The sequence below is a fragment of the Megascapheus bottae genome, chromosome 25, assembly GCF_031878675.1.
Source record: "Megascapheus bottae isolate mThoBot1 chromosome 25, mThoBot2.hap1, whole genome shotgun sequence".
Lineage (NCBI taxonomy): Eukaryota > Metazoa > Chordata > Mammalia > Rodentia > Geomyidae > Megascapheus > Megascapheus bottae.
Window position 1 is genome coordinate 22,378,459 of NC_143533.1, and position 14,517 is coordinate 22,392,975.

At 46.3% G+C, this 14,517-nt stretch overlaps 1 protein-coding gene across 1 annotated transcript in view; it reads right to left on the minus strand.

Moving 5' to 3' along the window:
• The window catches only part of Mapkbp1 (mitogen-activated protein kinase binding protein 1), a 53,541-nt gene that overhangs the window by 24,843 nt on the left and 14,181 nt on the right, over window positions 1-14,517 (minus strand). Inside the window, exon 2 of the mRNA XM_090318567.1 lies at window positions 1,857-1,948. Coding sequence (XP_090174693.1) covers window positions 1,857-1,948 — 92 coding nt within the window. The remainder of the gene's footprint in view (window positions 1-1,856; window positions 1,949-14,517) is intronic.

Genomic DNA, 14,517 nt, shown 5'->3' on the forward strand with positions numbered 1-14,517 from the left:
GCGCCCGCACGGGGCTGGGATCCGCACAAAACCCAAAGGCTCCAGGTGTGAGGTCCAGGGAATGTGAACTAGAGGGAGGCAACGGGGCCCCAGGGTGGGGACACAGGGCTCTGCCAGCACATGCACACAGAGCAGCACCCCAGGCCTTTCCTGCCCATTCTGGGCCTAGCCTCAGCCCCACCTCCAACAAGAAGGAACCTGGTTTTCCAAGCAGAGGCAGGAATGAGTGGAATTCCCCCGAGGCAGGCAACAGGAGTTATCCCAACAGCAGAGGCCTGGAGGGGAGGACGGAGGCCAGCTCTGCCTCTCCCGCAGCACCCCACCTACAGACACCGATCACCAAAGGACTCTTCAGGAGAGACACTGTCCTCCACAGGCAGGGGCAGAAGTCTCCCTGGCACAGAGAGCTGCCCTTAAAGGAGGCTCTTCTTATGCAAATGGCAGGCAAACAGCCCAGAGGAAGAGCAGCTTCGCCATCCCAGGCTATCTCTACAGTCACAGCTCGGTGGCCAGGTTATAGTCAGCTATCCCATCTTGAACGAACGGTCACCTCTTTCAACCTGCTTACTTCTCAGTGTATGAAGGTGGCAAAGGCAACAACCCCACATGATCGCTCATGTAAAATGTTTTAAAAGTATCTGGCATGGAACAAATACTTGATAAAAGTAGTTGTGGTCTTTTTGTAATGAGATGGCGAAACTAAGCAAATATATGACTGTCAAAGTTGCTAGGACATCACACCAGGGAACTTGGCACCCCCAGGGTTGAGGCCCTTCTCATGTTCATGTTCCTGTGCCAGCAAGAGACAGAGGCTCCCAGGAAGAGCTAGAGGTAGGAAGGAGGGGCCCTCCTGAAGGTATACTTCTGTGGAACCCTAAGAAACTATGGCTGGGGGGTAGAAGGGTGGCAGAGAAAGAACTCCAGCGCTAGTCATTGAGAGATGTCACAAATGACATCCTTCAGGTGATTTCACAACTGACATTTCTCAGGTGACTTCAGCAAGGGACTCTATCATATCAGCATTAGCCACAGTAGCTAAAAAGTTGAAAGAAGCCAAATGTCCAGAAAATAGATAAAAGTATAGTATATCGGGGCCAGGAATTTGGCCTAGTGGTAGAGTGCTTGCCTAGCATGCACAAACACCCGGGTTCAATTTCTCAGTACCACATACCTAGAAAAAAGCCGGAAGTGGTGCTGTGGCTCAAGTGGTAGAGCTCTAGCCTTGAGAAAGTCCAAGGACAGCGCTCAAGCCCTGAGTTCAAGCCCAGGACTGGCAAAAAAAAAAAGACTAGTAGTAGTGACTGAAGGTGGTTCTGTAATATACACTATGTGTAGATGGGGAAGTTGTAGAGGACGCCCCAAAAGCAAGACAGGATGATAATAAAAACAACACCCAACAAAAAGCCTTTAGACCGGGCCGGGAGTTTGGCCTAGTGGTTAAAGTGCTTGCCTAGCATGCATGAACACCCGGGTTCGATTCCTTGGTACCACATACATAGAAAAAAGCCAGAAGTAGGCTGGGAGTTTGGCCTAGTGGTTAAAGTGCTTGCCTAGCATGCAGGAAGACCCGGGTTCGATTCCTTGGTACCACATACATACAAAGAAGCCGGAAGTGGTGCTGAGGCTCAAGTGGTAGAGCTCTAGCCTTGAGAAAGTCCAAGGACAGTGCTCAGGCCCTGAGCTCAAGTCCAGGACTGGCAAAAAAAAAAAAAAAAAAAGCCTTTAGACCTACCCTGGCAAAACATTAACTCAGAGAGAGCGCCTAGAAGAGATCATAACCCCCCCCCCCCCCCCCCCCGGTGGTCCGGTATGGCTATCAACCTCCCGAACAACAAGATCTGTTCCAAGGCACTTACCCAGCTGGGTAGGCAACTAAACCTGATCGGGGATCACAGGCAAGTCCACTGCCTCCAGACACCGTTATTCCCAGCACCTTCTCCAAGGTCACCTGTGAGAGGAAGACAGAGGGACGTGGTTACAGACAGCCTGGCCTTCAGAGGGAGGTGCTACAGACAATGGGCAGCTTCTGCACACTAGCTTCCCGATGCCTAGTCTTCAGGAGAGGGGGCTATGACTCCTCCAGGCTCTGTTCTGGCCCTAGGCCTCTTGATCTCATGGGAAAATGCCAGTAATGTATATCACTTGCATTTAACTGCGTTCTGTCTTCCGGGACCACAAGAAAGAAAATAAACTGGTTAAAGGGCAGCTCAGGCCAGAGGAGCAGGCATTCCCCAACCCAGGAAGGCACCACATTTACACTTGAGTATTGGGTCCCTAAACAGGGTTCTGGGCTCTATGAGTTCAGGAGAGGTCACTGATCTTTGCACTTTGCCAGCCAAGAAGAGAAGGGCACTATGATCTACCAGGAGCCAGAAGAATGTTAGGTATTAATTAGGTGACTCATAATATTCCTGACCTTTGCATTCCGGCATGCTTTTCCCCTCTATCCGAGGACTCCACCACCCAGTGCCTGCCAGATCACAGACTTAGAGCCTAGGAGGTAGAAACAAAGCTTAATGCTCTGTTTTGCAAATCATAGATGCTCAGGGTACTCTAATTATTATTATTAAGCCACAACTCACACAGAGATGAAAGCAAAAAGGGCTCTCAAGATTCAGAGAGGACATAGCCATGTGAGCCATCGCTCTCCTCAGTATTTTGCTTACACTGTCTGCGGCCATGCTGAACTAACTTCAAATTCATTCACGAGTCTTTCTACTAAAAGATGCCGTGTAAGGTCTGGATTGCCCTGCACCCTGCTTATCACTTCACCTCTCGCTCTGCTCCCATCCTGCAGGTCATTCTGGGAACAGACTCCTTCAGTGTCATCCGTACTTCCTCTACCACCAACCTCAGGGATGTCCTTACTCTTCCTTGGCTCCGAGAGCAAAGCTTCTGAACTAGAATGGCCAGAACAGGACAGGCTGTGATTTGCTAAGAAAACTGTCTCTGGGGGCCGGGAGTTTGGCCTAGTGGTAGAGTGCTTGCCTAGCATGCTCAAAGACCCGGGTTCGATTCCTCGGTACCACATACATAGAAAAAAGCCAGAAGTGGTGCTGAGGCTCAAGTGGTAGAGCTGTGGCCTTGAGAAAGTCCAAGGGCAGTGCTCAGGCCCTGAGTTCATGGCCCAGGACTGGCAAAAAAAAAAAAAAGAAAGAAAACTGTCTCTGGGGAATCAGCTCTAGGAAGGCAATGTGAGTCAGAAATGAGTAAAGGATATAGACACTTGTGGCAGGGTGAAGTCTCCCAGTACAGACCATTTTCTAGAAAGGGAAGCGCAGAATTAATTAAGATAATTACACTAACTGATTTTCCCAAAGGGAGAGGTAGGAGCGTTTATAGAGCACTGGTTTAAACTGTCATGTCCATGGGCCACTCACTTTAGTCTGAATCAAGTTATGAAGAAATGTCCTGTGGTAGCCCAAGGTCAGAATAAGCCTACAAGATAACATAGCTGAGCCTGTTCTCCAAGAAGGTTCCCAAGAGTCTCTGGGGCTATGGGCCAGGAATTAGATGGTAAAAGCAGGTTAGGCACAGCTCACCAACCCACAGCATGAACCACACAGCAAATTTTCCCGTTATCCTCAGGCCTAGCTAAGACACTAAACCTAGCGTGAGATAAACCAACTCGACAGACATCCTTGATAACTGGATCTGATTTATGCCTCCTGCCATCTCTGCGTCTCAGCATAACAACCCCTGGCATACAGTCACGTGGCACCGACTGGCGAGCATGAAATCCTGCTGGGAAGTCTAGAGATGATACTCATCTGTGTGTCTAATTAGCCCAGAGGGAGGGTCCTCAGGAGTTTTACTACTGTATCTACTGTCTACTGAAGGGAAGAGGAAAAAAGTCCAGGTTGGCACAATCCACAGGGTGGCACGGTCACCCAACCAGGTGCACTGAGCTGCACGACCGAATAGTTCCCATTCTCTTCACATGGCTCAGGTTTAAGGCAAGTCATTTGGATTCACACTTCCATTGATCCCTTACCTCCTTACCAGTGTTGGTCCCCAAAATCAGACCAAGGCTGCTGGTTCTCAGCCATCCTGCCCTCTGAAGGAACCTGGGTGGGTGCTTTGTGGGTAAAGGATCCAATATCATTGAGAATTAATTGTAAAGCTAGCCTGCATTTTCCAACAGCAATGTAGAGCAGGAAGATATGATTTTCTCTGACTCCGAGGATTTTTTGATCATGATCCATGGGTATATACATGTACATCAAACTGAAGTAAACATTTCCTTAAATAGTACTTATTTTCTTACAGCAAGATTCTCTCATATATTCTTTATCACTAAAAGATAATTCGATCCCATGACCTGTAGACAAGCTAAAGGTCTAGTTTGGGAAGCCAGCTACAGACTCCTTGGTCCTGCCAGGCTTGGAAACTGTCTCTGCTTGTGGCACCTTTGTGTTCTTCTGCCACTGTCCTCCTAGGCTGCACAGAGGAATGAACACACTTCCTGACTAGGGAAACACTTCAGGCAACACTTTGCCTCAGCTCACGACTTATTTTCAAAGCATATATGGGTTTTTGCTTTTTCTGGCTTTCTTTTTTTTTTTTTCGGGTTTTCTAAAACAGGGGTTGGGTTGAGGGGGGTGAAGCAGTTTCCTTTGGCTCTGCGGAGAGGGAGGAGCAGAGAAAATCATTCAGGGGGCATCAGCTGGTTTTTATTTTATGTTCTTAACTCAAACCAGCTTCCTGTTTGCAGGGAGGTTGGGGACTGAGCTCCACTTTCAAAGGACCTAAGAGTCCGGAGCTCCTGTGAAGCCTCCAGTATCTGGGCTTATTTTTACAAGACTCCAACACAATGGGCTTTGTGTTTTGATTCTCTCCCTCTCCATATATCCTTGCAGTCTCCCAATAGGTAAGCAAAAATCTACCCACACTAGAACATGGCTGGACACCCTTGAAGCACCACACACTGAGTACAACCAGGACACCAATGGTGTCTAGGAAATGGTTTTGTGAACACTGACATGCATATTCAGTGGCAGGCACTGGCACACACATCACAATGGTGGAAATCAGCACAGGTTTTTCTGACTGTGGGCCAGTGCACCAGTGAGTTCCAAACACTGGCATCTCTCACCGGGGTATGACCATAACTCTGCTTCAGGCCTTGCTCCTGTAGTCTTTCCTCAACATGGAGGTCACAGAGGTTTCTCTAAAGCTTAAGGGATCACATTACATTATTCTGCCTGAACTGCCCCTCCAATGGCTTCCCATCTCCTTTAAGTTCAAGTCCAAATACTTGACCCAGATTTACAAGGGCCTAAATCATCCACCCTCTGGCACCCTCTCTGACCTCATTTCCTACACTCTCTTTCTTCACCCTGCCGCGGCCACCCTAAAACCTCCAGCACCTTCAGCAGTCTCTAGCACAGCCCTTTGCATAGGCTGTTTTTCAGACTAAACAGTTCTTCTCTTAGCTATTCACAGAGCTAATCCACTCAGGTCTTGGCTCAAAGGTCTCCTCCTCTGAGAGGGCTTTCCAGACTGGCTTTCCAGTCTTCATTCTCTCCACTTACCCAGCTGTACTTGTCTCCCTAGTATACAGAGGCATTAATGATCTTGCTTTTATCTCTATCCAGGTAGGTTATGTCCTCCCCATCAGATCGTGGGCTCCCTCAGGAAAGGACCCCTCGCACTTTGCCTGGCACACATAGGCTCCTGATAGACATCTGATGAATAAGCGGACACCTGGCAGAGGCTTTGGGAACACTCAAAGATCAGATTTGAGCAAGCTCAGGAAATACTAGAGGCATTTCAGGTCAATATACTTGCTTTCCACCCAAGTATCTAAAATGAATGTGCATGTACAGCAGAGGACAAGCACAAACGGAGCTTCACAGTACAGATTAAAATGATGGCAGATACCTGACGTCCACTCTATTACCCCAGATGTCCTATTGTATATTGCATACAATTAAATATTGCACAATCAATGCTAAAGGATGTGCTGTGTGCTCAGGACATTATACCCAGCATAGGTCTGTTATTCACATCCCTGGCATCGCTCTGTTTCCCTTCAAACAGTTTCTTAAACTCATTTGACCCAGTAATGTGGGAGAAAGCATTTGTAAAGTCCAAGAATATGTGTTTTTATTTGATTTAGATTTTTCATTTAAGTGCTACACAATATAAAGCTACACATTTATATAATGCAGTACTGTGTCACTGTTTTCTTTCCCCTATAGAGCTTGAACTCAAGGCCTGGGTGCTGTCCCTGAGCTATGTTGCTCAAAGCTAGTGCTCTACCACTTTGAGCCACAGTGCTACTTTTGGTTTTTGAATGGTTAACTGGAGTCTCAGGGGGCCAGGTGCAGTGGTTCATGCCTCTCATCCTAGCTACTCAGGAGGCTGAGATCTGATGATCAAGGTTCAAAGCCAGCCTGGGCACAAAAGGACCTGAGACTCTTTTTTTTTTTTTTTTTTTTTTTGCCAGTCCTGGGCTTGGGCTCAGGGCCTGAGCTCTGTCCCTGGATTTTCTCAAGACTAGGGCTCTACCACTTGAGCCAGAGCACCATCTCTGGCTTTTTGCTATGTATGTTGTACCAAGGAATCTAACCCTGGTCTTCATGCATGCTAGGCAAACACTCTACCACTAGGCCAAACTCCTGGCCCAGGACCTGAGCCTCTTATCTCCAATTAACCTCTACAAAATGGGAAGTGGGGCTTGGCTCAAGGGTAAGGCAGTAGCCTTGAGCTGAAGAGCTCAGGGACAATGCCCAGGTTCAGGGGTAGGGCAGTTGCCTTGAGGTGAAGAGCTCAGGGACAGGGCCCAGGCCAAGTTCAAGCCCCATGACCTGCCCCCTGCCACACACAAAAGTAAAGATGTAACCTATCTGGGTTCGCCCAGGAGTTTTGCACGGGAGTGTACCCCAATAAACTTTTCTCTACTTGCAAAAAAAAAAAAAAAAAAAAGTAAAGGATAGTAATAATAACCTCTTTAATCATTAACATGTTTATTAAAGGAAATGTTAAAAAAATAGGAGGAAAAGTAGCACTGTTTTACATTTTTGCCAGTTATTTAATGTCTGCCTTAATAGAAGACAGCTGGATTTTCATATCTGCATCTGCATTTAATCTGTTGTGCTGTTTTCTAGTTGAAGCGTATGAAGAAAAGCTGGCCTCTTTTGGATATACAGTTAGAAAAGACATGACCAACTCCCTAAAAGGATTTTTGAAATCCCAGAGGTTCTCTGTGTGTCCTCTTGAGAGCCAATGATCTATCCTCTTCTTGGTACTAAAGCTTCTTCCCATGTGGGAAGCAACCCCAATAGTGAGAGTTCTGGCTTCAAGCATCATTTGAGGAGACTGAGACAGGTCCTGTGAGAAAATAGCTGTTTACAAAAAGTCTAGATGTCTTTATCTTGTGTGATTGCTGTTCTTAATGTACTATGTTATTTCTCTTCTCTTTTGTTGCCCTTTGGCTAATCTAATATTGTTTTGTATCTGATTTTGTTACCTGGTATATTGTATACATGTTTATTTGTTTATTTTAAATAGGAAAGGAAAAGAGGGAAAACAAGATCATTGGAAGGGTGGAGGGAGGGAAATGGGGACAAAAACGTGAGAAGGGGTATCAATGTATGAAAAGTAATACACCTATTGCCTGGCTACTGCTAACTGTAACCCTTCCATACATTACCCCGACAAGAAAAAAGAAAAAAGTCTAGGATGTAGCCAAAGTGCTGATAGAAACTTCAGCTGGCAACTGGTCATACACCCGATACACTTTGGCTCTAGGAATACTGCTTCATGAATAAATGAAACTGCAGAACTCAGAAGCGAGTGCCCACTCTCCACGTCCACAAGGGAGGCACCCACACTGTGACCAGCTTTTGCTTTGGCAAGTATAGAGTATTAAGATGCTGGAAAGCCTAGACCAGCCTTAAACAGGTGTCATCTTTCCTCTCAGGCTAGGCTACCAGTGGGCAGGCTTACTCCAGGCGTCCTGCGAGACAGTTGGCATGCCCATCTGTCCCTATGTGCATAGCTCAGGCTAATACTGCATTTACCTGAGAGAAAGGAGGCAGGCAAAATTTCCCTCACTCTAATGAGATAAAGGGATACCTTTATAATAGCTTATTCCCAAGAAAGAAGGAAAGACTAAAGCCATGTGTTTAAGTGCTCTTTTGGCTCTCATTAAAGTAGATGGAAAAAAAAGGTGGCTCAGAGGTGAAAGACACACCTCTCATTTTTCATACTACATTGCTCTTGCTCATAGTTTGTACTCTACCACTTGAGCCATATCTCCAGTCTATCATTTTTGCTGGTTAATTGGAAATGGAGTTTGAAGAACATTTCTCTCCTTCAAACTCCAACTTCCAGGTCTGAGCCTCCCGAGTAGCTAGGATTATAGGTCAAAGCCACAGTGCCTAGTTACAATTTATTATTATTTTTGTCAGTGCTATGGAAATGTGATTCTTTGTTTTTTTTCTTTTTTGTCAGTCATGGGGCTTGAACTCTGGGCCTGGGCGCTGTCCCTGAACTCTTCCATTCAAGGCTACACCCTACCCCTTGAGCCAAGCCCCACTTCCCATTTTCTAGAGTTTATTTGGAGATAAGAGTCTCAGGTCCTTTTGTGACTGGGCTGGCTTTGAACCTTGATCCATCCTCAGATGTCAGCCTCCTGAGTAGCTAGGATTAGAGGCGCGAGCCACTGCTCTGGGCTATGTGATTCTTTTTTATGATACTGTTGCACATACTTTTCTTTGTATATTTTAATAATAGATAAATGGTTTATGTAATAATATTTCTTACTCCGAGAGAGAGTGAGAGAGAGAGGGGGGACGGGGAGAGAGAGAGAATGCCCAAAGAAGAGAAAAAGAGATGGAGCAGGATTAGGGAAGATAAACAAGAAGCTTTCTTGGAAGACGATGGGGTCTAATGGCATACAAGGATTTTGACAGGTGGACATACAGACAAGGAATTCTCAGAAGAGGAAGTTGGATAAGCCAAAGTTGCTGGCATGCAATAACAGGGCAGGCGAACAATGATCATCCTAAGAGAATATTAAGGTGGGAGGTGAGATGTAATCTACCAGGAAAAACCTGGAATGCTGAAGTGTGCGGGAGAACCAGTAGGCTTTTCCAAGCCATGGAAAAACTCCCAGCAGAGGACACACTTTGGTAAAAATGCCTGTAAAACACACATAGTCAGGGAACCCAGCTTGGAAGCTTTTTGAACAGGTCAGGTAAGTAGCAATGAAAATCTAGACCAGCATGAAGAAGTTTGAATGAAGAACAAATTATGCATTCAAGACCCACCCAGGAAATAGAACGGGCAAGACTGGGCACTGTATGAACATGGAGAGGAAATAAGACGCAAATTCTGAACCTCTGCAGTTAGTGAACAAGGCCACGCCATAACCAAAAAGAACAGCTATATCTGGACAAAGATGAGCACAGATGCTAATGCGTGTGTTTGGCATGTTGAATCTGACACAGAACCCTTGATTTAACAACGTAATGATAGAATTCAAGCTCGGAGGAAGGTCAGGGCTAGAAATAGGATCTTAGAATTCTTCACATGAAGGTGAAAGTCCTGAGACAGGAGAAGACACAGGGAAGTGGGTGCGGGTGAGACTAAGCACAACACTTCGGGGACATTTTTCTTTAAGAGTATGGAGGTGAGGTGCCAAATAGAAAAGGAGAACCAGGAAGTCAGCAAAAGAGTTTCTAGAAAGGAGGAGCAGTTCATGTAAGTGCTCACAGAAGTGCTAACAGGGGAGGAAAGGAAAGAGCTCTCAGAGTCTGGAGCCAGCGGTCACAGAAGCCCCACAACACTGGGTTCCAAGAAGTCCCAGATCCATAAGCACAACCCTAACCCAAGTGCAGAAAACCTGGGTAGAGCCTTGTAAGCTTTTTCTTACCTGTCTGTCTGATCGGTCTAAGAGCTCTAGAGGAGATGGCACGAGCCAATGAATGCACCACTTTGTGGAACCAAGGCAATGGGCCCTGGTAGGGGAGAGGTCCAAACACAGACCTGTGGCATTAACGATTCAAGTTTTTTCTCTTAGTGTGAGTGACCACTTATTACAGGCAGTCTGCCAATGGCATAGGAGGGACTGCTCCCTGGAGATAGAGAACTAAGGCCAGGGTCACAAAGACCAGGGTCAACCAGGATTTGGTAACCTCCAACTGAGAAGGAATCTCCAGCAACAGGGAGGGAAACCATCTGGTTTTGTTGCCATGTTTTGTTGCCACTTGCTTCTCCCTTCCCTCCCCTCCCTTACCCGGCTTCTCAATCCCACTCAATATGAGTTATAAATATCTACACTGTAACTCACTGCAGCCAGACTTCAGCATGCCATTTCTATAAACAAGCATGTTAGAGACCTGTCCAAGGAGCTGCACTCCCAACCTTCCCACCTCCCTTCCTGCAGGTTAACAATAACTATTTTTGTCTGCTGCCCACACACTCCACTCTAATCTCACAAGGCAGATTCTCCACTACATACTAAGAATTGTCACTTATGCAAGCTACAGAAGAAGCCTATGGCCTGCAGCCTTTTTGCCTAGACATAGGCAGCTGGGCAGGCACCCAGTGGCCTGGGAGATGAGAGGGAGACTTTAGCTGTTTCAGAGTACAAAGTGCCAACTGGTCAGAGGCAGACAGAGACAAGGCACATCAGCCATTCCAAAATAGGCAAAGAGGCTTCGCCTCTCAATCCAGCTCCTGCTCTCTACCCAGTTCCAGCTATATCACAAAGGCTCTCAAAACCAAGTCACAGAAAAACCAGGCTCTCCTGCTTAACAGTTCAGAATTACTTAGAGCTGCAACTAGGATTGCAATAGCCTCAGTTTCTGAGGGTGGGAAGGTAATTCTACCATGGCTTAGGGGAGATGACATCAGGGATCCCTCTAGGCAAAGGGATACTACCTGGAGACCAGGAAACTACAGCAAAGGCTCCTAAGCCAGGCCTATGGCTGGGACTACTCGGAGTACTTTCCAAATAATAGGAGTCCTTTTCCCATTCCTACATCCCCTTCCTGGAAGACTTCTCTTGTTTGGTAATAGGGTCTTACTATGTAGCCATCCTCAAGCTCCCGGGCTGAAGCAACCATCCTGCCTCAGCTCTGAGTAGTGTATAGCAACATCCGCAGCTCTGCAACAAGATTCCAAACTCAAAAACGAGCCAAGGTTGAATTATCTGTGTATGAAAGTTCTGCAGAACGGGGCCTGGCCTATACTCTTAGGTTTTCACAGGTTCAGGAAGGACTGCCTGAGAACAGGAGTTGGAGGCCAACTTAGCAACTCAGGGAATTCCCAATGTCAAAAATGTTAACAATGGGACCGGGAGTTTGGCCTAGTGGTAGAGTGCTTGCCTAGCATGCACAAAGACTCGGGTTCAATTCCTCAGTACCACAGACATAGAAAAGGCTGGAAATGGTGTGTGGCTCAAGTGGTAGAGCTCTAGTCTTGAGAAAGACCAAGAACAGTGCCTAGGCCCTGAGTTCAAGCCCCAAGACTGGCAAAAAAAAAAAAAAAAGAAAGAAAGAAAGAAAAAGGCTTTTCTGAGGGTTCTACTGATGACTCAGGTTGTAACTGAAAGCATACTGCCACTTGGTTTCCAAATTTTAGATCCTTCAGAGACTACTGTAAGTTTTCTAAGTCTTGGAAGAATACCTGTGGGGTATGAAAGTGTCTTGCAATACAGTCTCTACAGCTACAATACTGGATGTATACTCTGAGCCAAAATGGCTCTCAGCACTTTACACAGAATATCTAATTTAGTACTCCTGACAAGTCCATGCATGACTAGTATTATATCCATTTTACAGATGCAATCAAATAAGCAGTACATGGAAGAACCAAGATTTAGGCCTGGGGCTCTTTGGTCTCCAGAACCATAGTGCCCTGGGGAGGGAGCTCTGATTTTCTGCCCCCAGAATATTACCATTTCCATAAGATTACGCAGGAGGGGCCAGGAGTTTGGCCTAGTGGTAGAGTGCTTGCCTAGCATGCACGCAGGCCCGGGTTCAATTCCTCAGTACCACATACATAGAAAAAAAGCCGGAAGTGGTGCTGAGGCTCAAGTGGTAGAGCTCTAGCCTTGAGAAAGTCCAAGGACGGTGCTCAGGCCCTGAGCCCAAGCCTAGGACTGGCAAAAAAAAAAAAAAAAATTGGAAAAAATTGGAAAAAACAAAAAATATTTTTAAAAAAATTATACAGGAAGACCCCAGGTCTTTCTGTGGGCACCAGGGACATGTCTGAGAACTATAACAGAAAGCACAGAGCAGCTGAGCACAGTGGTATACCGCTGTAGTCTACTTAGAAAGGTAAGGCTTGAGCCTGGGAGATCAAGACCTGCCCAGACAACTTAGCAAGACTCTATCTCTTTACAAAGAAAAGGGGCCAGGAGTGTGGCCTAGTGGTAGAGTGCACGCCTAGCAGGCACGAAAACCTGGGTTCAATTCCTTGGTACTACATACCTAGAAAAAGCTAAAAATGGTGCTGTGGCTCAAGTGGTAAAGCTCTAGCCTTGAGAAAACCCTAGGACAGTGCTCAGACCCTATGCCTAAGCCCAGAACTGGGAAAAAAAAGAAGATGAAGAGGAGGAGGAGGAGAAAGAAGAAGAGGAGGAGGAAGAAGAAGAGAAGAAAAGAAAAGCATACAGAATGGATTACAAAACAGAATAAGGGCCAGATGCTCATGGCTCATGCCTGTAATCCTAGCTTCTTGGGAAGCTGAGAGCAGCAGAACCTTGAAGCCAGCCCAAGCAGAAAAGTCCAAACAATTCCATATCTCCAATTAATCAGCAAAATATAAGACTGAAGGTTTGGCTCAAGTAATAGAGCACCGCAGTGAGCAAAAGAGCTGAGCAAGAACTTGGGGTGCTGAATCCTAGTTCTGGTCCCAGTACCAGTTCCAAAATAAAAGGAAAAACAAAAAGGGGAGGAGGAGAACAGGAGGAATAGGAGGAAGAGGGAGAGGAAAGGAAAATAGTCAAAGGGAGAGAACAGCTCTGTTCTCTGGCAGCTCTGTGTAGGTTTTGTGGTGTGTGTGTGTGTGTGTGTGTGTGTGTGTGTGTGTGTGTGTAAGAACTTACCACTAATTGAAATAAATCTTTAAAAAAAAAAAAACCAGGGGGAAGCCGGGAGTTTGGCCTAGTGATAGAGTGCTTGCCTAGCATGCATGAAGACCTGGGTTCAGTTCCTCAGTACCACATACATAGAAAAAAGCAAGAAGTAATCCTGTGGCTCAAGTGGTAGAGCTCTAGCCTTGAGGAAACCCAAAGATAGTGCTCAGGCCCCGAGCCCAACCGCAGGACTGGCAAAAAAAAAAAAAAAAAAAAAAAGGCTTCTGATCCTTCTTCCCTGAGATGTTGCAAAGAAAGAGGAAGGGCGGGTTTTCCCAGCGCCCGAGGATCCCATGCGGTCACAGGGCCTGTCCACGTCCAGGCAATGCTGTCCTTGTGGTGTCAGAAGTAGGAAAGTCTGATTTTATATGGAGAGGGAGACATGAGAGAGCTTCAGACCACAAGGGAGGGAAGGAAGGCAGTCCAGTTAAAGGGCTGGGTGGAGCACAGCCACCACCACGTGTCCAAGTCCAGAGAGCAGTTTTAACTGCACAGTGCCCAAACATAACTGGTCCTGGAGAGAGCTCAACTCAAGCAAACAGCCGGAAAGTTTCCACAGGAAAGCCAAATATCTTGCTACACCAAGACCACAATCACTAAGCTTTATAAAGCTAAAAAGCCCAATCATTTAAAGGAGCTAATTTTATTTTATTTTTTATTCTATCGGTGGTGTGGCTTGACCTCAGGGCTTGGGCACTGTCCCTAGGCTTTATTGCTCAAGGCTAGCATTCTACCACTTTGAACCACAGCACCACTTCTGGTTTTCTGGGGTTCAGATGGAGATGAGAATACCATGGATTTCCTGCCCAAGCTGGCTTTGAACTGCAATCCTCAGATCCTAGCCTTCAGAGTAGCTAGGATTACAGGTGTAACCTCCTGGTGCCTGGCTGAGTCTAATTTTAAAGCTCATGTCTGTAATCCTAGCTAATCTGGGGGCTAAATTCTAAGGACCTCAGTTCAAAGCCAGCCTTGTCAAAAAAGTCCATGAGAATCTTATCTCCAATTAATCACTAAAAAACTTGAAGTGGAGCTGTGACTCAGGTGAAAAAGCTCAGGACAGCACCCAGGCCCTGAATTCAAACCCCAGAATTGGCAGGCGTGTGCATGTGCGAGCTCGTGTATATACATACATACACACACACACACACACACACACACACACAAAAGACCTAATTTTATTCATAAAGTCTATTTCTTGGTTTCCACCTTTGTAAGCAAGAATATAAACTGCCCCTTATCTGGACCAAGTGTACATGGTAAATGTGTGTCCTAGAGTATGAAGGGGGTAGGGAAAGGCTCTAATGGCCCTATAATCATTGAGCCACTAGTCTCCATTCCCAATGCCAGTGCCCCAGTTTAGGGCTTTAGCACCTCATTCTTGCTGTCAAATCAACTTCCTTCCAGTCTACAAACCTTGCCTTTTC